At 45.8% G+C, this 24,708-nt stretch overlaps 6 protein-coding genes across 6 annotated transcripts; 4 read left to right on the top strand and 2 right to left on the bottom strand.

Annotated features, from left to right (window-relative positions):
- Positions 1–496: 496 nt before the first annotated feature.
- JR316_0000429 (Putative ATP-dependent RNA helicase) lies at positions 497–7,200 on the top strand (the record flags this gene model as incomplete). The annotated part of the gene is made up of 28 exons (XM_047886244.1): positions 497–761; positions 827–956; positions 1,234–1,318; positions 1,377–1,739; positions 1,798–1,952; positions 2,151–2,210; positions 2,272–2,521; positions 2,596–2,697; positions 2,757–3,056; positions 3,113–3,178; positions 3,237–3,377; positions 3,431–3,576; positions 3,628–3,865; positions 3,921–4,027; positions 4,085–4,213; positions 4,265–4,668; positions 4,719–4,816; positions 4,876–4,941; positions 4,996–5,169; positions 5,223–5,411; positions 5,468–5,653; positions 5,709–5,844; positions 5,906–6,036; positions 6,087–6,314; positions 6,365–6,544; positions 6,607–6,894; positions 6,947–7,115; positions 7,172–7,200. 28 exons carry the CDS (start codon positions 497–499, stop codon positions 7,198–7,200), a joined length of 4,815 nt encoding a protein of 1,604 aa, XP_047753990.1.
- A 281-nt stretch (positions 7,201–7,481) lies between these two features.
- JR316_0000428 (uncharacterized protein) lies at positions 7,482–8,919 on the top strand (the record flags this gene model as incomplete). Its single annotated transcript, XM_047886243.1, has 2 exons — positions 7,482–7,982; positions 8,032–8,919. 2 exons carry the CDS (start codon positions 7,482–7,484, stop codon positions 8,917–8,919), a joined length of 1,389 nt encoding a protein of 462 aa, XP_047753989.1.
- A 3,891-nt stretch (positions 8,920–12,810) lies between these two features.
- On the bottom strand, positions 12,811–15,376 carry JR316_0000427 (LEC14B-like protein; the record flags this gene model as incomplete). Its single annotated transcript, XM_047886242.1, has 9 exons — positions 12,811–13,065; positions 13,332–13,500; positions 13,558–13,782; positions 13,836–13,971; positions 14,026–14,180; positions 14,316–14,514; positions 14,647–14,722; positions 14,785–15,236; positions 15,289–15,376. The coding sequence occupies 9 exons, from the start codon at positions 15,374–15,376 to the stop codon at positions 12,811–12,813; spliced, it is 1,755 nt and encodes a 584-aa protein (XP_047753988.1).
- A 239-nt stretch (positions 15,377–15,615) lies between these two features.
- JR316_0000426 (F-box-like/WD repeat-containing protein TBL1Y) lies at positions 15,616–18,017 on the top strand (the record flags this gene model as incomplete). Its single annotated transcript, XM_047886241.1, has 10 exons — positions 15,616–15,688; positions 15,737–16,285; positions 16,342–16,484; positions 16,534–16,583; positions 16,642–16,882; positions 16,942–17,071; positions 17,136–17,247; positions 17,299–17,538; positions 17,591–17,756; positions 17,805–18,017. The coding sequence occupies 10 exons, from the start codon at positions 15,616–15,618 to the stop codon at positions 18,015–18,017; spliced, it is 1,917 nt and encodes a 638-aa protein (XP_047753987.1).
- A 133-nt stretch (positions 18,018–18,150) lies between these two features.
- JR316_0000425 (putative hexaprenyl pyrophosphate synthase, mitochondrial) lies at positions 18,151–20,549 on the top strand (the record flags this gene model as incomplete). Its single annotated transcript, XM_047886240.1, has 6 exons — positions 18,151–18,414; positions 18,469–18,606; positions 18,670–18,781; positions 19,147–20,141; positions 20,199–20,336; positions 20,388–20,549. 6 exons carry the CDS (start codon positions 18,151–18,153, stop codon positions 20,547–20,549), a joined length of 1,809 nt encoding a protein of 602 aa, XP_047753986.1.
- A 2,420-nt stretch (positions 20,550–22,969) lies between these two features.
- JR316_0000424 (uncharacterized protein) lies at positions 22,970–24,052 on the bottom strand (the record flags this gene model as incomplete). Its single annotated transcript, XM_047886239.1, has 2 exons — positions 22,970–23,596; positions 23,654–24,052. 2 exons carry the CDS (start codon positions 24,050–24,052, stop codon positions 22,970–22,972), a joined length of 1,026 nt encoding a protein of 341 aa, XP_047753985.1.
- Between the last annotated feature and the right edge of the window lie 656 nt (positions 24,053–24,708).

The raw sequence follows: 24,708 nt of genomic DNA, 5'->3' as shown, positions 1-24,708 counted from the left end.
AAACCGAGAATAAAGTTGCAGAGAAGAAGCGACCAAGTCCTAATAGACAGATACGTTTAGCGGAGCTGGATTGGGCGTGGTATGCAGGGGCATGTACAGCCAACTGGCGGAATAGACCTTCCAAGTTACCGAGTCAGATTGTGGGTTTGGCGCGAGACTGGCGAGGGCGAGCCCTTACGGCGGTGTGGCCAGAAATTGCCTAAAATGGAAGAAAAGGCCGGTAACATTCGGCAGCGGACAGAAATAACACAACCGTGCCAAGTAAACGCCAACTCCAATTGCAGAAGTTGGCACAAACAGTAGTCTGGTCTGTCCCTTGTATTTTGATTTTGCGTGTTCCTCCTCATCCTTGCCACGTTTATATATTCTTCGGGGATCACCAATATCCGCCGAATCCGACTCGCACGCTGATCTATTCAAAAAACTACTTTAAGCCTGTTTTTTTTCGTATAAATGGCCGTCCTCTCCCAAATTCAGTACTAGTCCATTGATAACCATGGACGTGGACAGCGACACCGAAAGCGAAATCAACTCTGTGCGCTCAGGAATGCCTCCCCCTAGCGAGTCGGACTACAGTATGGCAAGCTCACTCACCTCTTACGACGTAGACCCGTCCATGCGTTCAGAATCCCCGGAATCAGTCCTTTCTCTGACCGATTCAATGCAAGCAAACTTCCAAAGGCAAGAATACGGTCGCGGTCTCCAAACGTACTCAGAACTTTACCGTCTTCCCGCAGACGAACAGGAGCTAGAACGACTTGGTATGCCCTGTTGATGCCCAATTCCTCCGGATGCGCCACCAACGACTATTTTCCATCTTTCTAAGACAAACAGCATACAATATTTGTCGATATCATGGGCGAAAAATATGCACCTCCCATGGAGGCTGTCATGGCAGACGATGTCCCGGGGGAGACGAAGGCATGCTTAGATCTTGGTTGCGGAAGCGGAAGTTGGTAAGGCGGATAGTTTATATCATTTACGCAGTTCACTGACCTTCATGAATGGATTTCCTCAGGATTATGGACGTTGCTCGGGATTTTCCTCATTGCAGTGCTGTCGCAGTTGATTTGATACCTATGCAATCTCCGTTAGTCGTCTATTACCTCCTTCCAGTCTATAGACGAATGCTAACATATAGCCTGCTTCGATAGAAGCATGCCACCAAACCTTAGGCGAGTGTCCAATTCTCTGACATTTCTATGCACACTGAACTGTGTAATTTACCTATAGGAGCGAGGTAGATGATGTTAATCTTGGTTTGGAGCACTTCTACGGAGATTTCAATGTTGTACATGCACGTCTTATCTCATCAGGAGTACGGACTTTTAAGTCTTTTCTGTACTCGCCTCATGGCTTATTAATGCATTTCTCAGGTCAAAGACTATCATCTTCTTGTCGATCAGATGTGCCGTGTTCTGCGGCCTCATGGCCTACTTGACATTTCTGAGTTCGATTTCCACATGTACGACAAAGACCATAACCGCCTTGAACTGGGCACTCACGAAGTCGCTCCGCCTTGGTGGGCCCGTTGGATGTCATTTTTGGCTGCCTCGATCAAGAACATCGGCGGAGATGTGGACGCTGCAACGCATCTTCACGAATGGGTACTAAGCAATCCCTTGTTCGAAGATGTCGTATATAGAGAATTTTGGTTGCCAATAGTCCCTCCGCCTTACAGTCCCAATGAAACAGAGGCTACACGGCGGTTTTATCGGAAAATGAAAGAAAATACAACGGTGCGGCATCTCACTATTTCAAAATTTATTTTCCGAAGCTAATCCTTAGTGAACACAGGCATTTCTAGGCGCTGGTAGGCCTTTACTTTTGGGAAGTGGCCTGCCGGAGGAGATTGTTGACACCCTGGAACAAGGCGCAATACGAGAAATGGAAGAGCGAAAAGTTACACAATACACGCGATTACAATGTGTATACGCTCGGAAGAAAGTAAGGTAAACATAGTCCCGGTCAACCTTAAGCTTTTCAGAGTTGGCTTGAGGCTTGCTACTTACGAAACCAATCATACTAATGTGATACCCTAACATCCTGCGTAATACTGTGCTCTATACAAAAACTTCAGACATTATTTCTGTTTAATGGAATTGTTCTCTATATCGATCAACGAATTATTTCATTGTTGCTTGGTTCAGGTACCTAAGCGAGATGAAGTTCATAGCGCTTGAGCCAGCCTCATCCAACAACACTTTCAGGTGGCTGTGTTATTACGTTAGTTCAATGTAGTGAGTTTTACTACTGTATCATTATTTTCAGCTCGCAATTACATGCCTATGTGTCGCCTGCTCTACAGGACTATCTAATCAAACATTCTCAAATGGATATGAATTCCCGCCTTGAAGTTATCGACCGGATCGTAAATCCTAGCATTGAGGATGCTTCAAAGTTTTTAGCACGATTACAATTAGCTGAAACGCCAACGGCTTCCGAGGTTCACAACGATATAGAAAAAAGGCTTCTTTTACCTCCCAGTACTTTCCCAGACCAATGGCTACCTTCTTATCAAGTGTGCGATCTGCCTTCACTTCAGCATCAGTGGCGACTGACCCTTTCATTTCTATCAGTCATTGGCAACACCAGATCTCCGTTCCTGATTTGCTGAACGCAGAGCCGGCGCCTCCACCTACAGTCTTAAACTTTATTCGTTCTGGCCTTGATGGAAGGGTAACGGGATACAGGGAGGTTCGATAAGATTTCATTGGGGTGTGGCTTCTTCGTTAAATTAAATTTGTTTCCTGTAGACGGTTCCAGTTCGTCAAAAAACTGGCTCGACATCAACGTCGCTTGACAGAACCCCGGCACCCAGCAAAAATTTTGTAAGAGGGAAATCTGGATATGTACCGTTTTGGCCGGGAGGATTTGAGGACACACAGCTTGAACTATCCAAAGATAGCAAGAATACGGAGCAACCAAAGGGCATCAGGACAATTCCGCCTGGGTTTGAGAGGGGTCTGCGCCTTCCTGGAGATCCAGTCGAGGATGAGAATTTAGTTGATTTTGAACAGGACGTTGAAGCAGATGTGGATGAAGCAGAGAATGAGGTCAGAATTAACAACAAAACAGTGCCCACAGCCCCAATGCTAATCACAATATGAAGGCTGACGTAGAAGACGAGATTCCTCTGGATCAGACCAAGGAAGTAGATGCCCTTCTACCCGCTTCGGTGAGTATTCTCGTTTTTTTAAAAAAATTCTATACCCTTTAACTTTTCTGTAATGCAGCGCTCAAACCTTAGGCCTGTTGGGTTGAAGAAACGACGCATGAAGAGAGTTATGGCTCAAACACGGGATTGGGCACATGTCATCGACGTCAATATGCCTCTAACGAACTTTCACGAACTTGTCCCAGAAATGGCCCATAAAGTATGCTCTAATGTTTTCCGCTGCATTTCAGAAACTAACGCAAATACATTAAGTACCCCTTTGAACTTGATACTTTTCAAAAACAAGCGGTATATCACCTTGAAATGGGTGATTCAGTTTTTGTTGCTGCTCATACCTCTGCAGGAAAAACTGTGGTGGCCGAGTATGCTATAGCTTTGGCCGAGAAGCATATGACACGGTAAGTACTTGGATCAAGTATCGATTCTTGAGTTTAACTTTTTCCATTTAGAGCTATATATACATCCCCTATCAAAGCCCTCTCAAATCAAAAGTTTCGTGATTTCAAGCAAACATTTTCTTCTTCATCGGTCGGAATTCTAACTGGAGACGTTCAAATAAATCCTGAAGCAAGTTGCTTGATTATGACTACCGAAATCTTGCGAAGCATGCTCTACAAAGGTGCCGATCTTATACGCGACGTGGAGTTTGTCATATTTGACGAAGTACACTATGTCAATGACGCTGAGGTATACGCGCCTCACTAGCCTTGCAAAACTTTGAGCTCATTCCTGATTGCAATAGCGAGGTGTCGTTTGGGAAGAAGTCATTATCATGCTCCCTGACCATGTCAATATCATCTTGTTGTCCGCAACCGTCCCGAACACAAAAGAGTTTGCTGATTGGGTTGGGTGAGATGCTCATATCCGACTATGTTTTTCTGATTTTTATATTATTTGGCCACACAGGCGGACGAAGAAAAAGGATATTTATGTGATATCTACACCTCAACGTCCCGTTCCACTTGAACATTATCTATATGCTGGTCGTGATACGTATAAGATTGTCGATGCACAGAGAAACTTTGTTAGCCAAGGGCAAGTCGCTGTCTTAAATAAACTCCTCCGTGTGGATTTACATTTTATTAGATACAAAGAAGCTGGAGAAGCTTTGCGGCGAAAACAAGATAAAGAACGCGAAGCTGCAGGACTCCCCCCTGTTCAACGTGTTGGTGCTCGTGGCACCGCCCCAGCCCAGCGAGGACAGCAACGCGGTGGCGGTGGTCGAGGTGGTCCTGTACCTCTGAGAGGTGGGCGTGGCGGCAGCGGAGGAGCACCTGGGAGAACAATTCACACCGGAGCGGACAAAAATCTTTACGTGCACCTGCTTGGTCATCTGCGTAAAAAGGCCCTACTCCCGGTTGTTGTTTTCACCTTCTCGAAGAAACGTTGCGAAGAGAACGCTGCGACATTAACAAATGCAGATTTGTGTACGTCTGTGGAAAAGAGCGAAGTTCACGTCGCCGTTGAGAAGGCACTCGCCCGTCTGAAGGGTAAGTCTGATTTCCCTTTCATAAATTCTATCCTAAATGTGAATGGGAAGGCTCGGATAGAAAACTTCCACAGATTGTGAGAACTCGGGATTTACTATCTCGTGGAATTGGTATTCATCACGGTGGTCTTCTTCCATTGGTGAAAGAGGTAGGTTTTTATTTTGTTTTGCTAATGCCAATCTCGCCTAATTAATGTTGTTCTGGAAGTTGGTAGAGATCTTATTTGCTCGTGGATTGGTGAAGATACTTTTTGCCACAGAAACCTTCGCCATGGTGGGGAACGAATACTATCCTCCCTATCGTTGCTCATTTTTTTGTGGTTTATAGGGCGTAAACATGCCAGCAAAATGCGTGGTTTTCTCCAGTATTAGGAAGCACGATGGTCGCAATTTTCGTGATATTCTTCCCGGTGAATATACGCAGATGGCCGGTAGAGCTGGTAGACGTGGTCTTGACCCTACTGGGACGGTTATTATTATTGCAAACGACAATCTGCCTGAGGTCTGCTTCCCTGTGTGTTATCACCAATTCTATGTCGCTCAAACCAATATTAGCAAACGACACTCCATACTATGATTCTTGGCGTCCCAGGAAAGCTTTCTTCTCAATTCCGATTAACGTATAACATGATTTTAAACTTACTACGAGTGGAAGCTTTGAGGGTGGAAGAGATGATTAAACGTAGTTTCTCCGAAAATTCTTCCCAACGACTTTTACCCGAGCAGCAACAGAAGGTGATAGAGGTCAGTCATTAACAGTCCTGATCATCAGTTTTTAATTGTGCTAATTAGCGACTTAGAGCGAAAGGTCTCTATCCGCCTTGCCACGGTTGGATTGCCCAAAGTGTTTGCCGGATATCGAGCATCATTATGATCAAACTCGAGATATCATAGAAAAAAATCAAAGCCTGTTGGAAATGGCACTCAGTCAATCTCAAGGTTCCAAGATACTCAATGCTGGACGTGTTGTCATTTTACGGGATGGGGTAAGAGTCCTCTGTAATATTTAAGTGTCCATTTTTATCGAGAGCTGCACATTAGCACTTCCGACTTAACAACGTTGCTGTGATTCTCAAACAAGCCCCTATTCAAACCTTGGACTCTGGACTGCTCGCCAAGGTTAAGACTTATTTTGTGCTTGCTTGGGTCCATCCAAATACTAAGAGTGGTGGAGAAGGTGAACTTTTGTGAATGCTCTCGTTCATCCTTGGCATTTAACTGGTGAATTCAATTCCAAGATATCGAATCCTATGCCATTCCCCCTGCATGGCCAATAAAACCCCAGCAACTGAAAGTCGAATCCGGAGTTTATGAACTAACAGCTGTTCCGCTAACTAGTATTGTCATGGTTAGCAACCGCATGATTCAGGTCCGTTTTTGATTCGTAACATGTACACAAACTACTCATATCGTCGACAGGTTCAGGTCAATGACATTGTCGATCGGCATCTGATTTCACGAATGAAAGATGCCATCTCATCTCTCCAGTCAGTTGTTGAAGAATGGTCATCAGGGGAATCGATACCAGAGGTTGACTGGAGCCGGATGCGTTCTTTGGAGTTCCAAGAAGTTCTACGCTCTCGAGATTTTCTGGTCAGACAAATCCAGAACAATATCTGTGTTATGTGTCCGGATTTTGATCATCATGTAACGTCATATTCCAAATCTCTAAAGCACAACGTCCTGACAGCGAGCAGTATAGGCTGATACACGGACAGAAGATACTCCGAGCTAACATAGCCTTCTTAAAACTTGCGATATCGGATCAAAACTTGGAGTTAATACCAGACTACGAACAACGCATTGCTGTTTTGAAAGACCTCAAATTCATCGATGAAAATTCTACCATCCAGTTGAAAGGCCGTGTGGCTTGTGAGGTATGTTGCTTTATATTTTGGCAGCATGGGTACACTCATGCAGGTGTATGAAAATGTTGTAGATCAATTCAGCGAATGAGCTTGTCCTGACTGAGCTGATTTTGGAAAACACATTGGCCAGTTATGACCCTGAGGAAGTTGTTGCTTTACTGTCGTGTTTTGTTTTCCAAGAAAAAACGGACGTGGAGCCTCTGCTATCACCAAAGCTGGAAGTGGGCCGAGATGCCATCGTGGCAATTAGCGACCGAGTTGGCAGAGTTCAAGACTTCCACAAGGTTTCTGTAGAAGAATTCCGATCCAACCTCAAGTTTGGGCTCGTCGAAGTGGTCTATGAATGGGCTAAAGGCATGGTAAATGGAGCAGTCCTCGTTAATTTGCCTTATATTCTCACTATTATTCCAGCCATTCGAACAAATAACTGCACTGACAGACGTCGCGGAAGGGACCATTGTTCGCGTTATCACTCGACTAGATGAGACTTGCCGTGAAGTTCGAGATGCCGCTCGTGTTATAGGCGATGCTGAACTGTTCAAGAAGATGGAGGAGTGTCAGATCAAGATCAAACGAGACAGTAAGTCTTCAGTCTGTTTTTTATTATTCATTCATGATATCTTATTTTTTGTCTAGTTGTGTTTGCTGCTAGCTTGTACTTTTAAGAATACACAACTCAACTAGGACAGAATGAATAATGTTTGTCAATGTATCGGATATATCCCTAGTGATAACGCAAACATAGAAGATTACTGTGTTTGGTACCGTCATATCTAAATTTTGTCGTACTGCAGACGAACCATTGTCAACGAAGCGCTGGTGCACAGTCACGTGCATGTATTTTCCATAATGACGCGTTCGTCTCTTACTTCCTAATGCGGTTACGTTTGTGCCTTGATTTTTTGTCACTCAGTGTTGTCCCAGTGCCGACATTTCGCCAATACCTATGGCGACACCTTCAAGCTCCCGAGACGATGAAGGTGTTACTTCCGAATGTCCATCTGATTCGGGGCTTTTATATACACCTGACTCGAAAAACTCGCGAAAGCGCATCCGCGACTCTGTAGAGGATAGCTATGATGATGGGATGCTGTGGGATCTCACCGAAGATGGTCGCCCTAAGACTCGTCGAGTCAATCCACAACGTCTTGCTATACGTCTTGGGCCAGATCTTGTTGCTGAAATGGAAGCTCACATCGTTCCTGGTGCAAAAATGCCAACGTTTGCCGTAAGGAAAGATTTTCAAGAGCGTTACTCGGTCGACCGAAGGCACATATATGACTATTTTCACTCAAGAGGTAAAGGCGTATCTCTCGCACGCCAAATATATGTTCTTTGGCTAAACGAAGTCGCAGGTCTACGTGTTGCAAAGGAGGACAAACACACCAATCTCATTCGAGGGCGCGCGGCGAAAGCAGCCCAGGCACAACTTCAAGCAGCATCTAAAGTAAGTTGACTAAAGTTCTCTTTCACCTAACACGATAACCCCAGTGTAGTCTGCCGATATAGATAAAGAAGTCAGCCCTTCCTGTAACGCACCACCTAAAAGACCTTTCCTGAGCAAAGTCGCACCTTCCGCGAGGGGTCGACCAAAGGTACCGAAGAGACAAGTCAAAGCCCAGGAAAGAAAACTTCGAGTAAAATTGGAGCAATCTCCGGAAATACCCCCAGTCGCTATCAAAACCGAACCGGATTTTTTCATTCCTGCTTTGTGTGGCGTTTCTTCTGAAAATGAAGCTGGCCCTTTTAACTCTTCTTCTGGAACTGAGACCGACTGGGAATCGTCTATGCCTTGTCCTGGACTTTCTGTTTCTTGCGACACCTCCGATGAGAAGGAAGAAGATACTGTCGACATGTCGGACTTCTTGACTTTACCTGACGACGAATTTGTTTCTGGATATTCCGAGCTCCCTGTACCTGCTTTGCAGCAGCCTTTCTTGGAAACTGAATCGAGCGCCATCGAAATGGATTCTATAACTGCGATTGATCATGGCCTACTTACTGAGGCGGAGAGAACTGAGCTTTACAATCTAATCGACAACAATATACCCATGGTTCTATACGAATCTGTTGGGACATACCACAGCTTCATGAACGAAAAGGCGCAAGCTTTTTTTGACCATATGCTTCCCATGTCGGTGCAGTCACTGCGTTCTCGATCTTGGAGAATGGGTTCTAAATCAACGAAAACACTGCTTGTTGATTCTGCTTCGGACTGTCCTGAGCTACATAAATGGCTTTCTGATGATCTCGATATCTGCCAGAGTAGCGCCATCGATGCCTTTGAATTAGATGCTATTCATGATAATCTCGACAGGAACAATGCCCTTGATATAGCATCGGGCCATTATCATGGAACATCTGGTGGCCCATATCATGTCTGATGACATACCAACAGCATTGAGGTTGGTAATGCACCTGTTCTTGGAAGGTGAGTTTTTTACTATTTAATCTGACAAACATAGCCAACGTCAAGTGCGCAAAGGTTTATGAACACATGAGTCTCAATCGCACGCAATGACACCCCCCGCCTTCGTATGGCCTTCCTCATATCAATGTTTTTATCCCGACCGGCGAAGTTTTGTCGTTGTTCGGCCAAGTTAGTTTCCCTCCGCTTCGTAACTTTGAAACACCATATATTCCAGCGCCTCCAACCCTGTACAGTTAATGGATTGCGATACCTTTCATTTTCTATCTTCTATTTCCAAATGCCGGCGATATACCAATTTTGGATACCAAGCATGTCCTTTTTCGTTATTTATGAATGATTCGATTTGTAATGTATCCTTCTATTCTGTAATGTACTGTAAACGTCGGTCTCTCTCATGCAGTAGTAATAACGATGATAATGTGTATGATGTTTGTACAAATGGGCGAAAATAATTGAAGTCAATAGAGGGTTTCAAAGTTAATGGAATGGATATGATGTCGTGCTTTGACCGCAACCGCAAGAGCACATAATGGTACTTCCCACTTGCAATGTCGACCTGTAATCTCCTGTGTCGATACTGACAGGGAAAGAACGTGTAGAAGAATGATTACTGGATGAATACATTGGACCTGCGAATGTTGACATAGAAGGACGACTAGTTGGATTCTTCCTTTCCGGCGCATTGGATTTCGGCTCCTTTGAATGCGTAGGAAGTGTGTCACACGCGGAAGCTAAATCTGACAGAGAAATAATGGGAATTCGACGAGAAGGCCGAGGTTGATGAAGTTTCAATGGAGGCTGGCCCGTAGTAGGTGGACAAGATGATGGAGATATTGGCAACGGTTCTGGAAGAGCCGGAGTTGACATATTTTCAGACAGGGGAGAAGAAAATAATGATGATGCAGAATGTCCAAAATCTGTGATCAACTTGTTGTCGACAGATGTGTGTGGGTAAGATGATGACGAAATTTGGTGCGTTGAGGTGTAATCGTCAAACGAGTCCAACATGACATTGGGTGACTCGGTGGTTTTGTGGTGATAATGCTTCCAACTGCAATTGGTATCAATCGGGGCTATTGTGGGGCGCGAGGCGAGGTTTGGGCCAGCGAACGATGTTTGCCATGACGAAGGTAGATAAAGTGGCTCATTAGCCTTGAATTTAGGTTCAGACGGCTCCCATGACATCGGCCAGTCTGGCGATGGAGTTGAGACCATGTTCAAAGAAGTGGCTGAGGGAGGAGAAGGCCAGCCCTGGTCATAATATAGCTCTGGAAGATCACTGGGCAAGTAAGTCTGCGAAGATGAAGCGAGTTGATTTCGTGTGAGCGCGGAGGAACTTGATTCTCCAGATGTGCACTGGTAGGAAAAATTTGTCGGCACATTGGCGGACTCAAGGTACACTGAACCTGCAGGGTATGGAGAAAATAGGGGGTTGGCGTTTCCTTGATAGCTTGCCATATCTCTCCAGAAATGGGTGATGGGGAGAGTGAGAGAAGTGTATGGGAGGGAAAGGAAGAAGGCGAGAATGGCGACTGTAGGGGCCTTTTAACTGCATCACGTACGCTGGAGCCAGATAGTTCTCCAGAGTTCCTATGCCCAGCCACAAGGGACATGTGTTATACTGGCAAGTTAATTATATGGCGAATAGACAAAGGGAGATCAGGTACGCCACGCCGTTGATGGCCATACTTGGGTCAGCCAATACTATGGACTGCGGCAATGACGACCGGGGCGCTAAGCTTTCGCCGAAACGTGAAGCATCTTTTCTTTCAGATCGCAAGACAATCGCAGAACCGGAAACGTCTGACACTGGTCCTGGCAAATGCTATATCAGGGTAATCAGTTCAGAAGGCCATGGAAAGCACCGCAACGCCACTCACCAATCCCCTTCCGAGTCAGTTGGGCCCGTTTTCGCAGCCTTTTGCGGCAGGCTGTCGTAAGTTTAATGCTGCCTACCTTCTTAATCCACGTTCTCGATGTATTATTGCCAAAGAACTGCGCCCGCGTTGCTGTCCTCATGTAGCCACAGGCCCTGCCCAGTTGCCAACAGCCAGACCCATCCTGTACATAATTACATTTGCATATCCTGATATCACGAGTCATCAGTTGCTGTTCAACGCACCGTTAAAATGCTCAGCCGTCGCCTTTTGGACCCACCTTTCATGCTGGATCCGGGCACCCACGTCCACCAGAACAGCGACATGCATGATGTCTGTTTGCACTGTTGTTTCCGATTAATACGATGCACTTATAGCGAATTTCTAGCTGAGCCTTACATTTTTGAATGACAAAATTTATTGAACCTTTCTGTCAGCCATCGCGAGTCCCATTTTCCGGTACATATTCACCCCGATTTCTCATAGAAGCAAGCAATTTTTGCCTGCTTTCACAGGTACTCGTGGTTCATTGTGAATTCATTCCATCGATACCGGCTTTGGGACTCAAGGCGGAGCTGGCTGCAGTCCAAGCCCTATCACATATGACCAACTCCAATCTCGAAATGACCATTCTGATCGACAGGTATCTTTTCTTGTTGACGGCCCTTTTTCAAGAAATAACATGAAAAATTTAACCCATTGTGGATGGTCTACCTTGATTCAAAATACAGAAAGTATATGCTCTGTATTCTGATTTAGATGGATGCTTACCACCTCTTTCGGCGATAAGAGGCTCTTTTGAAACAGCGCATAGACATTCAACTACATTCAAACGCTTAGATGATCGGAGAAGGCATGACGAACTTATCAAACAGGAGTTGCTCTTACTGTGCTGTGGCTAAATTTCTAGTTTTCTAAAGCCTCCATGGGGACTCTAAAACCCTGCATATGCAGTTGTGCAATGGGTTTTTGGGCGGGCGAAGCCAACCGGCTCCCATAGTCCAATCAACTGCGATTCGCAACACCTGTGCACCAATATCCGGTTTAAGAATTCCTCACACAGGGTATTTTTACTTGCGAACTTTGGAATACGAATAGACGAGATTCCCAGTGCTTCGATTTACTCTGCTAAAGGCAAAACGGGAATGGCGTGGTGCCCAACAAGTGATTTCATCACATGAAAGATGTCCGATGGCACTGCGCACGCAATAGATAGTCCCGGAAGTGGCCATCGTTGGTGAGCAAAAATGATAGTTTGCTCACTAAAGACGGTGGACATGATAACAGGAATACACATTGTTAGTGAATCGGGAGACGATATTGATAACGGTACAAACAGAGTTGAAACGCTGACTGTGGATATGAATGCTACCAACATTTGACCAAAATAGGGTGGGAGCGAGCATTAAATATTCGGCGAAGTACGTGTATCTGAGCTGTTGGAGTTGTGTTAGGTATGCATGACAATAATGTCAGCCAAGGGATGTGGCAAGCTCAGGTTGTCTTGATTTGACGGCATATTTAATCGGTGCCATGTGTGGCGACTTCGTCAACGATATTTAACACAAGTGAGGAACGGAAACATGCCACTGGAGCCGAAGTCTAGCTCAGGTCAAGAGACCGACAAATTATAAAACAGCCATTCAGGGGTTAATCTCGAGCTACCAATGCTCCTGACCCACAAAATATCCTTCGTTTCTCGCACTTCCCAACTCTTCTTGGGCACCCAAGCCCTTCAAAGATGCTCTGAAAGCCGTGAACCACGATTTCATCATTAGGATGTCATTTTCCACGGTGAAGACACCTCGGCCCCTCGTGGCTTGGGCAAATGAATATCCCCATAAGACCATCTACTATACATTAGATGCACACACATTTATATACGACATGCTTCAATCCTATAGATACTCACACAACTCCCATCATTTCCAGAGCCACAGGGCATTGATACTCTGGAATAAGGAAGCTCAGAAAAAATCGAAATCATCTTCGTCTTCCTCCTCGTCTTCATCATGATGAAAAGTTCCAGGCATGAGACCTCGTTGCTGGGCGAGGCGGCCTGATCTCCTAGGTCTATTTTCCGTTTCTTCTGTCTCTAGGCGATTCTTTTCTACCCAGTCTTCCAAAGCCCCTGGCATCTTTGATAACCCTTTATACTCGTGCCGAGCGATGACAGTACCACCCCGGGCGTTCTCCCATCCAGCGCTCATGATAACCGGTTCCTGTTAAATGGCCCATCGTCATGAGGGAAGTGCGTCAAGAAAAATAATAATAGACTCGCCTGTGAATGCCAACTGACATCGCGAACACAACTGCTTTGCATACCTCTTGTGGATTCTGGTTCCCTTCCTGAAGGTGAAAATGATGCTGGCAAAGTGCGTGAACGGTTCAGAACCTGAACTATCCGTCCATCAAGAGACCAGATCTAAATATGCGGAGACGACATGATGATCCAAACCACGGTGGTTGAAGCGAAGAGATGCCTTACATGTATTAGCCCATTCGCTGAGCCAGAATAGATGTACTGAGATCCAGTAGACTCTGCAGGACTGAAGTGACATCTAATAAGCGTCCGTAGTACACTGTGACCACGGAAGGTCATAACACTACAGTCCTTAGGATGGGCCGGATAATTCGGTTCAGGATAGTACGGATATCTACAAAATAACATATCAACGCCCGCTTCCCGCATCTGACACAAGGAATGGAATTACCTGTAATCGAATTCAGGAATACCATAGTACCTGCGATCGAGTCGTATTTCGTCAAACTCGGCGCTAGATCGCATTTTTCTCAGGTCCCATAGACGGGCAGCCTGATCCTTGCCATTGGAGACAATATATCTCCCATCGCCTTTCGCCGATACATAGGTAATTCCCTCAGTATGTCCAACGAGAACACCAGATGGTTTGCGAGATGAGCCCAATGACCGACGATCCCTTTCAAAGGTTCAATTACGACGGACCACACGAGAAATCAAATCGATACATACCAGACTTTGATATAAGTGTCATCAGATGCACTTACAAGAACGTTGCCAGATGCTGTATCTGCCCAGCAGCAACTGTTCACATCATCTTCGTGAGCCTGTATCTTGACCGTCCTTTTGTTGGCCAAAAGATCATAAACTATTGATCCCGTATGTGAGTTAAAGATAGAAAAGGTGTTGCAAGGCGCCTGACCGAATAGCTTTCCATCTCCTCCAGCCACGATTTCATTCCCATCAGCTGAAAACCTGCAACTCCATATTCCGAAACTAGAATGATAATGTCCCCTACCACTAGGGTGGTCAGCAAACGGAATAGGAATTTGTGAATTGTTTCCATCAGGTGAGGTACTGGTCATGTAAACTGTCGGTGTCTAGAAATACATCAGTGGAACTTGGCCATGCGAATGTGAATGAAGCACCTACTATGGACGAGTACACAATGCTGATGCAGGACTTGTGATCAGAACTGTTACAATATGCGACGAGGAGTAAAATATGCACCGTTCGTTATCTGGAGAAAGGTTTGCATCGGTAATGGTCCACCGACCTGGGTGGCCTTGGATGACCTTCCTCAAAGGCATTCGAGTGGTGAGACCACTGTCACTCATGCTTCGGCTGGATGGTCCAGGAGTTGAATGTGTGAGTGGGGGAGCCCTCATGTCAAAGATATGAAGTTTAAAATCTGTTGGAAAGCACATAAGGTACCGCTAAGAAAATAGATACTTTGGTTCTGGCCTTGAGAGCATGTGTAATAAAAAGATGAATCTGAAGCAATGTATGAGCTTGACAGTAAGGGGAGTGCACGCATACAAACCATCTGAAAACTGTGCAGTATACATGTTTGCATCATAAATTGCAACTGTCGTTCCATTGGTGTTGGGTACGAATTTCTGAGCAAATTACAAAAATAGATTGGCTGAGTAACAGGATTATAAACAGAATGGGGACGCACATTAAGAATGTCCTCTCGATTGAACAAAGGAATTGGATGAGAGCCCCTTCCTAATATAGTTCTTGCAATATTGGCTCTATTTCTCCTGCCGCGGCTCTTTACCCCGACCCTCCCAAAGTCACCACTAGCCAACAATTCCAAACCTTCTTTCTTTGGTTCTGTGACTGGGGGAAAGAACGGGCGTCCTCGCCTTCTGGCTGGCCGATTATATGTATCTTCGTCGTCGTCATCATCGTCAATGGGGATGTATTCATCATCATCATCGTCGTCGTCGGCGACCATGGAATGGTGAGCGCGTGCGGAGGCCGATCGTTGATCAGCGGTTGTAACTGGCCTTGAGCTTAGTAGTCGTGCCATGTCTCGTAGCGTTAGTTCAGACACTCTCAAACGTGTGTTTCCCCCGGCGTCGATAGATACGTGAGAAGCATTTTGGGGCTGCAGAGCGAAGAGAGCTAGAAACTAGTTCAACGAGTGGGTGTAAAGAAGGCAATACGGAAGACTAACCAGACAAGACATCCTGAAGAGAAGCGGGCTCCCCGCGGGAAGGATTAGCTCTTCTGTAGGATTCGCGAGTATCATCTTGGTCTGCCATGTCTTGGACCAGCAGAAGAAGCTGGAGGCTTCACCTCCATCGGCAAGAGTCCACTCATATCTGGACCGAGTGGCTTATGTCACTTGAGGACTCGGTGCAGGGAATTGATCAGCAGCTCCTTTGAGTCCCTTGCCAAGCATTTGCAAACAAACGAGTTATCACGCCTGTGACCCTGTCACTTTCGCACTTCAAACTTGGACGCCGATATCATACAAAGCGCACGCTCTGTGCGTTCAACCATGATTTCTCCCCCCAATGTTATTACCTCGGAAGAGGTAAACTGCCTCATCTACTCCTACTTTCAAGACTGCGGCAAGTCTTTTCTCTGCTTCTTTGATACAAATTCTAATTTCATTTTAGGCTTCAACCATTCTGCTTTCGCTCTTAGGAATGAAGGCCGTTTGCAAAATTCGCCCTTTTCACAAAAACACATTCCGCGCGGGCAGCTCGTAGATCTTCTTAGCAAGGCTCTGCTTTATATTGAAGTCGAGGCTCATTGGCGGAATGATTCCCTCACAACTAACTGCAAAAGCAATTTCTCCCTTATTGACCACCATATATGCTCTCTGGACGCGCCTCAGGAAACACACGACTCTCTTCAGGATAATCAGATGGATATTGGTGAATCTGATTCAATATCCACACACGGCATTACTTCGTCATTGGCCAACACATCACGTCCGTACGCCACCTCACAGCCGAAGGATGTACCATCCAGAAACGGTCCCCAGACTAATGATACAAAAGCGCCCAATCATACCTCTCATAGAATTAGCCCACCACGATCACTTCCATCTGCCCCCGATATCAATACGAAACGGAAAACATCACCAATACCGAGTGAGGGACCTGTAGAGAAACGTGCAAGGCGTGCCTCTACCGACATGGACATTGACGAACGCTCCGAATGTCTGTGCCTTTGTATCAATGCGCATCGGAAATTAAGCTTATTGTTGGCTTTTTAGCTGCCGCATCAACTTCACAAGATCTTAGTCTTAAAATTGAAACCAACCGGGCGTCTACGAGGATGGAAACACGCGCACAAGGCCCTGGTGATAACAAAACAGATCCTCGCGTTATGTTGTTACTTCCCGGACATCAGACAGAGGTATTTATGTTTCATGATCTTACTGAAAATTTTACTGACGCAAAGATAGGTATTCGTATGTGCCTTCAATCCCAAAATGCACAATTTGCTGGCTTCAGGGTCAGTAGTAATCGGTGAACAATAGCCTTTATGTTTTTTCTGATTTAATCTATCTCAGATCGAAAGACGCCGTTGTCAATCTATGGGACCTTCCAGACCCACCTACTACTCCTGGCGAGTATGCTGAGAGTCCAGGGGAACCTCTTGTTTTGGATAATGTGTCAAGAGCTGTACAGGGAGACCTTACTTCACTGCATTGGAATCGAGAAGGAACACTACTTGCCATCGGTTCATATGATTCAATTCTTCGTGTATGTACCGATTCTGGTTCGGTATACTTCTCGCATCCTCAGCACCAGGTAGGATATCTCACCACATAATCCTTGACTGTATCTGAATAATCGCGTCTTGTAATGAGAAGGGCCCGATCTTTTCAACACGGTTTTCCAAAGATGGCTCGTGGTTATTGACTGCGAGTCTTGACGGAACCACGTGCCTATGGGATGTGAAAGAAAAGCGCTTGCACAGACAGTATCGATGTCACAAAGGTGGCTGTCTGTCTTCGTTCTCTTCTTTATGTATATGAACGGTTGATTCTAACATATTTTATAGATTGTTGTTTGGATATTGAGTGGCTTAGTGAAGACACATTTGCAAGCGCCGGCGCGGACATGCGTATTTTTGTAATGCGCGTTGACGAGGATGAGCCGATCAAAACATTAGTGTATGTATCCAATTGGTCGAATTATGACTTGATATCTAACGGTTTCTTCAGTGGGCACAAAGATGAGATCAACCAGATTAGAGTTAATCCTGCTGGGACCAGATTAGCATCCTGTTCTGACGATGGGACAGCCCATATATGGAGAGTGGATAATATTGACGAGGCCGCTGATTCCATTCCTGGTTTATCCGCATCGGATCATGGTGTTTCCCTAAAAGGCCACACGCATTCCGTCAGTACTGTGGGTTGGTGTGTCGATCATCCGGCAGGGACGAATGAACTTCTTGCCACGTAAGAAACCCAAGAGTTTGATACGAAGAGACAACTAAATTTTTGTTATCAGGTCATCCTTTGACTGCACTGCCCGGCTGTGGGATTCAGTGACAGGGGAATGCTTACATGTGTTCAAGGATCATAGAGCACCATTATACGCACTAACCTTTAGCCCTGACGGAAAATTCTTTGCCACTGGGAGTGGAGACGGATGGCTGCATTTGTACCAAACAAGGGTACGTGTTAACCATGTTAATTTCCGTGCGTTGCCTAATGCGTCACAGACATATGCTCGAATATGGTCATGGTTCGCTGGGTTCGAAAAACCGGGTATATTTGAGATCGACTGGCAGGAATATGATGGGGTGAACCGGATCGCAATGGCGCTCGAGTGTCGACAGGTTGCGGTGCTGGACGTGAATAAGCTGGATAGTTATCGGACAGCAATAGCAGGTGAAAAACGGACAGCCTCTCGGATAGAGGAGGTTGTTGTATGATTGATCTTTAATATTATACTTAATGCATAATTGTAACACGACAATGTATACCTATTCACCATGGACTCTAGATCTGTTTTGCCACGTGGCTATTAGGGGTTGCACGTGATATGGAAAACTTTTTAGGCTATTCATGGAATGGTTATGGCGCGGTGCAAGTGGTGCCCTGTTCAAACTCACAGAAATGTTGATGCTATCCACACTGCACGCCCTGCTCGCACAGGTCCTGTCTCCGCCTCATCTGCACACCGCCGTTCTTCTCACACCCGCAGGCGAGCTTGTCTCTTTTGCAAGCGAGCCCTCGCGCCCAAAGGACGAAATCCGAATCATCGTCGGTTTGTGTGGAGAGGTGTGGCAGGAGACCAGAGAACAAGGATATGGCATGGTCGACAGCGAGGTCAGGACCTTTCCTCCGCATCCATTTCAACCCTAATCATCCTTTGTCGCACAGCTCGGCAGAATCATTGTTCTTCCAGTGGACGAGTTTACCGAAGGGCCCGAACCCGTTTTCTCAGAAGAACATCAACCACTGATGTTGATCGCCTTGAACGCGACAGATGCAGTCGAGTGGGAAGAACTGCAGACAAAGGTTCGCACCCTGCGTTCATACATTTCTCGTGACGAACACGAGTCGACACCGAGTCTCTGACAGGGAAAGGCCCTTGCCACACACTTTGCAAAGCCTCTGAGCAAATTCCGAGACCTTGTAACTGTGCGCAAGTCCTCGATGGGTACGACGACAGCCATGTCACCCGCGCCTGCCCGTATGTGAGCGCGCGCAAAACCCGCAGCAGCTTACGGCCATCATGGACACTGATACCCCTTTGTTCGCTTTCACCCTTTGCATAGCTATCTAATTGCTTTAGAGATAAATTGTACAGCACACTAATATCGCGGTAGCATATGTAAAATATCAATTAGAACAACTACAAATGGATTTATTTTTAAGAGCCGAGTCCGTCATGTATGAGCGAATAATTGTGCGCGGGAAATTTGGCAAAAAGCCTGTTGTAATTCCCTGAGTTGGGCTGCGATCACATTCGACAGCCGAGTCCCTCTCTTCCCAGTCGACTCGTTATCCATGAGATGAGACCTTCTTCTCTCCATTCATTACTCAAATCACTGCCAGTTACGCGCTGTCAACGACGAAATCTCTCCGTCTTGGCCCAACATCTCGAGCCAACTGCAAAGTCACGACCGGAACCTATTTCAAACCAGCATGACCTCCCAAAAACGCGCCAGCGGCCAGATCCCTACCTCCTCGTCGCCTCAGAACTCACTCATGTACGAAAAAACATGCTTAACCTCCTGGGTTCAGCGCATCCCGGACTAGCCGATATGGCAGAGTACTATTTCCTGCATCCTTCAAAGCAACTTCGCTCTTTGCTGGTGCTGCTATTTTCACATGCGACAAATGGCCTGGGGCAGGACTGGGAACAAAAACAGTGGGATGCTGCGTATGAGTCCAGTTCAGGTCAGCTAGAGGTGCTCGATCGCCCTTTGCGGCTTCCTGAAACCCTCAATGAATGGAATCCTAGCATGCCGGACCACACGAAATCATTCGAGGATGTGTTTGCATTGCAGAGACCAATACCACCGCCAGCACCGCCGCCACGAGCACCCCTCCATAACATCCCTCCATCGCTCATCTCGCCGCCCCTGCTTCTTCCTACACAAATACGGCTAGCGCAGATTGTAGAAATGATTCATGTGGCATCATTGCTGCATGAAACGATCGCCTCAACTGCAGAAGAAGAGCAAAATGGCTTTGGGAACAAACTGTCAATCCTGGGAGGGGACTTTTTGCTAGGACGTGCCAGTACGGCTCTGTCACGTCTTGGGGAGAGCGAGGTTGTCGAGCTTGTCGCGAGCGTCATCTCAAACCTGGTCGAGGGAGAGATCCTGAGTATGCAACAAGTCAAGACGCCCGAGCTGGGTATCCTACAGGGACCTACAACGCTCTCGGCTGCGTGGGAACTTTACCTCCGAAAGACATACCTCAAGACAGCCAGCCTGATGGCAAAGGGGGCCCGTTCCGCCGTTATTCTGGGAGGAGCTCTGGAGGGTGACATCCGGAAAGAAGTTGCGTATGCTTATGGCCGGAATTTGGGTATGGCGTACCAAGTGAGCGGGTTCGACAGACATGTTTAACTAAACATGGTCATTGACTTTCCTATTTAGCTTCTGGAAGATTCGGAGAATCTGAAAAATATCCAGCCAGGACTGGCTACTGGACCAGCTTTGTTTGCCTCCGAAGAATGTCCTGAGTTGCTACCCCTTATTCAACGTAATTTCACGGCACCAGGTGATGTGGACATCGTAAGCAATCAAGAAATATGTTCGTCGTGTGACAGGCTAACCAAATATCAGGCCGTGGATTATATCCAAAACACGACGGGCGTTGAACGTACAAGACTACTAGCCCATGCGTATGCTCAAAAGGCGCAAGATGTGCTCCATTTGCTACCGGACAGCGAAACCAGACAGGCGCTGGATATGCTCACAGAACTCGTCACTAAACCAACATGGTGACCTGCATTTCCTCTGCGATGTACTTATTTCTTGGACAACGAACTCTTTGCAGTGAACTTTTGCAGTATTTATTCATAGATTAGACCTCGTACGTTGTCATTTGCTTAATCTATAATATCTAGGGAAGAGCATTTCCCCTTTGTTACGAAACTTTCGCATACAGACGGTTAACGACAGCATAAAGCCCAAAGTATTGGGTGCTGCAGTAACTGAGCAAATGATGTGTCCAAAACGTTATAATAGTTACTCGTAGTGGAAAACGGCCAAGGTCAAACGCATTGCCAGCGAAGTCTGACAACCCAGAAGTGCGCTGTTGGTACTTGGTAGACAAACCGACAGGTCTTTAGCTGGATTGATCAGGATGTCGGGCGTTGACCAGGCGGTGGGCGCAATGTTCAGTTTCTCTAGTGAAAAATTTCGTAGGGATGGTCATGGCATACGAACAGCGGACCTGGGTTACTCGACACGAGATAGCTTTCAAATGTTGACGCTGGTGTGATGTACCAAAACCGCCATGCCGGGATTGACTCTTATCCTGGAGACGTTGCTATCTTGGAGAAAGACAAATCACAGCTGTTCTTCAGATCACTAGTTTAATTTCATCTTGGGTCTTTTCATGGACATGCCTACCTTCGCCCAGGATTCACCAAAGAGTTTACTTTCTCGTATATTTATCATTTGATGGAGATTGATGATTGTGCTGATGTTGAGTGAACAGTTGCCGCGGGACTCATCAGGATGATAAACATCATTAACGTTAGTGCTTTAGCCTTCGTGTTGATGGCAGATGGCAAACTTAAAAAGACAAAAATAGACTATGGAATTAGGCATCGGCAAATGGGTTACCGGGTAGCCGGATCTATGCGGGGGAAGTGACCAGGCTGCCTGCCCCTACAGGAAGTTTGTCCTTCTTCTCCATGGTTTGCTGTAGACGGTCATCCGCATCTCCGTTGAATTCTTACTACGTTGCAGGAGAGGCTTTAGTAGCCCTCATGTTGGCCCGTATCACTACAGCAACCGCTCACTTGGTGAACGTATGCTTTGATTCTTCTGCGCTTTCCACGCAGGAGAATGAGGATGGCGAACATGCCTTGGTGGGTTTCTTTTTCATAACCTGCACTCTCCTCTTTGAATCGAATAAAATGCTAGGTGATTGACCTTGAAGCCTTGCGGAGCCTTCTTCCATCAGCAAAAGACAACTTATGGAGTCCCGTCATGGCTTGCGGGAGAGTCATTGCTCCCCTTTGCTCAAACCTGCAACAAGCGCTGAGCAGCGATTTGGAAAATATTGCGCAACTTCTTCATGATCTGGAATCTCGTCATGAAGAATCTTTTCAGAATATATTGGTGTGTCGATCTGCTAGGGTGTTTTGTCCGCTGTATTAATTGGATATTGTTTGGATTATAGCCTGTAGGTTTATTAAACGACAATGAAAAGGTTGAAATCGTAGAGAAAATGGAACGTAGCAATGAAATTCTGTGTCCGAAACTTCTTATGGGCGACCGGCCTCCAAGAAAACGTCGGAGGTCTTCTCAGGTCAAGTTCGAAACAAATAATAATCACTACTTGGATTCTTACCCTCCCTTACACAGACCAAGCAGAACATTATTATTCATAGTACTCATCCTTCTACTCCGTCAATCATTATCACTTTGGCGCCACCACAACGTCGAGAAAGATCTAGTTGCATCCCATACCAAGATAACGCATTCGGAAATCTCCTTCCTGTTCCATCTCACCCGGTATTCAACAAAATATATCCCCCAATGTCCCTAGAGTCCAGCTTCTTACCCAATATTGACGATTGGGAATGGAGAAATGGGCGGTGGGTTGCCATTCTACCTTCTTTGGAAGAGCAGCATAGACGTGGGCTTTTTTCAAAGCCCATTTCGTCCAAGAAGAAACCATGCCGGTCACTCGTTTGCAGTGGAAGTAAAGGTCGTCACTGCAGATAAAGTTTCAACATAGGGGTACTTCAAGATTACATTCCAAATTACGATAAAGCTGCAAAAAAAGCAATTTCAATGTTCATGTACCCTGAAGGCTTCGATAGCATTAATGCCGCTTCAGTGTATTAGATACCCTGATACTTCTCTTCGTTTTATTGTTAGAAAACTGTGTTGTCAACTGTCGTTGTTAGTAATTCTTCTATCCCTGTAATTTTGGAGTTATCCTTGTATAGTATCTTCGAGTTGTATAGTACTGTTGTATCTGTGAATATGATTTCCAAGAAATTACTCGATTGTACATAAGAAATATTATGGACGAACAAATATATTACATGTGGTAGTAGCGAGCTTGGTTATTGGAGACTGCAGCGAATATCAAAGATACCAGAACGGTGTCTGATGTTGAAGTTGTGGGCATGGAGGTAAAGCATACTACATGCCGAATATCAAGAAAGGAAGAAGTGCATGTATCAAGAGATTGTAGTAAGATCTAGGAAGATATTCCATGTGTCAAGTCGCTTGCTATCTGGAAACGAGGATTTTATTTTTTGATCCGATCCAAGAAGATACATGCGTCCATTGGCAACCGTAAATCCTTGAAAATCAGCATCCATTTGGGAGACTTTTTGCATATAATCAAGATTTTCGCATTCGTCCATAGGTCCAAAGGTGATTCGCCATATTTCGGGCTTATAATTCACCACAACAGGGTCTGTCCGTTCTAAATCTATATATCCATGAGGGGTCTCGCGTTGGGCGATCCACGCGCATATGACAATGGAGGGGATTGGAGGGAAGAATGGAGTTCTTGGGTGAGAAGGGGGTGCAAAGGCCACAGAGGGTGATGGTGATGATGATGATGGCAAATTTCTAGGTGGGCGGCCCCTCTTTTTTGGTACAGAACCGACAGTAGCTGAAACATTCAGGTTTATGAAAGGTGGTAGATTACCCGCAGTAACGGTGGCCATTGTAGACTGGAGGTCGCAAATTACATACCACCCAATATCTTTAGGGGTATCTCCCTGGAGGAATAGAGGTCGAAAAGTTTCATCAGAGGGACGAAAATAGAATAAGTTCTGGTTTGTAAATCGAAGATACTGTAAAGCATAATCTAACATTAGTCAAGATAGAAAAACACAGGATTTAATACCCACTTTGTTGTTTTTGTCGTGTTCGTTGGTTTTCCCGGGGGCCAACAAAATGAATTTGCCATTATATACTGATAAAGCTTCTCCAATTATTGTTTTCTCAGGCATAGGTTGTTTATACGGATTATTGCAGCATTTCCAGGACCAAAGACTTCGTGAAGTGGCCGACGAAGGTTCCCATTCCAAAACACTATAGGAATAACATGGCATTGGATCAACATTGTACGATTGGTAGCCGCCAAATATGTAGATCTTGTTGCCCACAGTTACGAGAGACGGGGAAATGCAGGGAGTAGGCCCTCCTATGTCCAGATGTTCTTCGTACCACCATTCAGTAGCACTAGGATTTATAATGATGACTCGAGCACTTGGTTTGTCTGCCTCCAGATCATACCCTCCAAACATAACAATTAGACTAGTATTTCCGCAGCGCCAAAAGGTACATCCTGGCTGTCCAAGACGGGGTAAGGGTCTGTTAGGTTTATCCAAAGTCTGTCGAGGGCTGATTTAAATCATCGCCAGGCCGGATCCCTCCATACATATACACCTTGTTATTAGTTGGGTCATCAACCCAAGTGGAATTATCGTTGTACGGAGGGAGTGTGCCTGTCATTTTCTTGATTATAGATGCAGGTAGACTTTGATTTCTCTGGGAGGAACCAGACGGATCGTTTCTCTGGGGAACCGTCCTAATACGTTTATTGGATGCACCACGGATCCTCCGCGTGGTACTATAATTACTGGAATCTGAATCCGAATCACGAGAGTTGGCGGATATCATGTCAATATCACGTTTTCTTGAGCTCGGAGAAAGAGGAGAACAATACGGGGATGTGAACGTCCCATTGTTAGAGTCGAATTTAGGCCCATATGAACCCATCATCGAAGTATTAAAGTTGAACCAAAGTTGAACACGCTGAAAAGTAACAAACCATTATAATTCTTTGATGGTGACTACTGTCACGTACACGTGTACAGTCGTCACCGTGACCCTCTTGGGCTCGCCATTGTACGGACTCCTTCCACACCCATTTCTTCAGTAACCTCCACCAGGCATTAGG

The sequence above is a fragment of the Psilocybe cubensis genome, chromosome 1 (assembly GCF_017499595.1).
Source record: "Psilocybe cubensis strain MGC-MH-2018 chromosome 1, whole genome shotgun sequence".
Classification (NCBI taxonomy): domain Eukaryota; kingdom Fungi; phylum Basidiomycota; class Agaricomycetes; order Agaricales; family Agrocybaceae; genus Psilocybe; species Psilocybe cubensis.
This window is presented reverse-complemented; position numbering and strand designations above follow the sequence as displayed.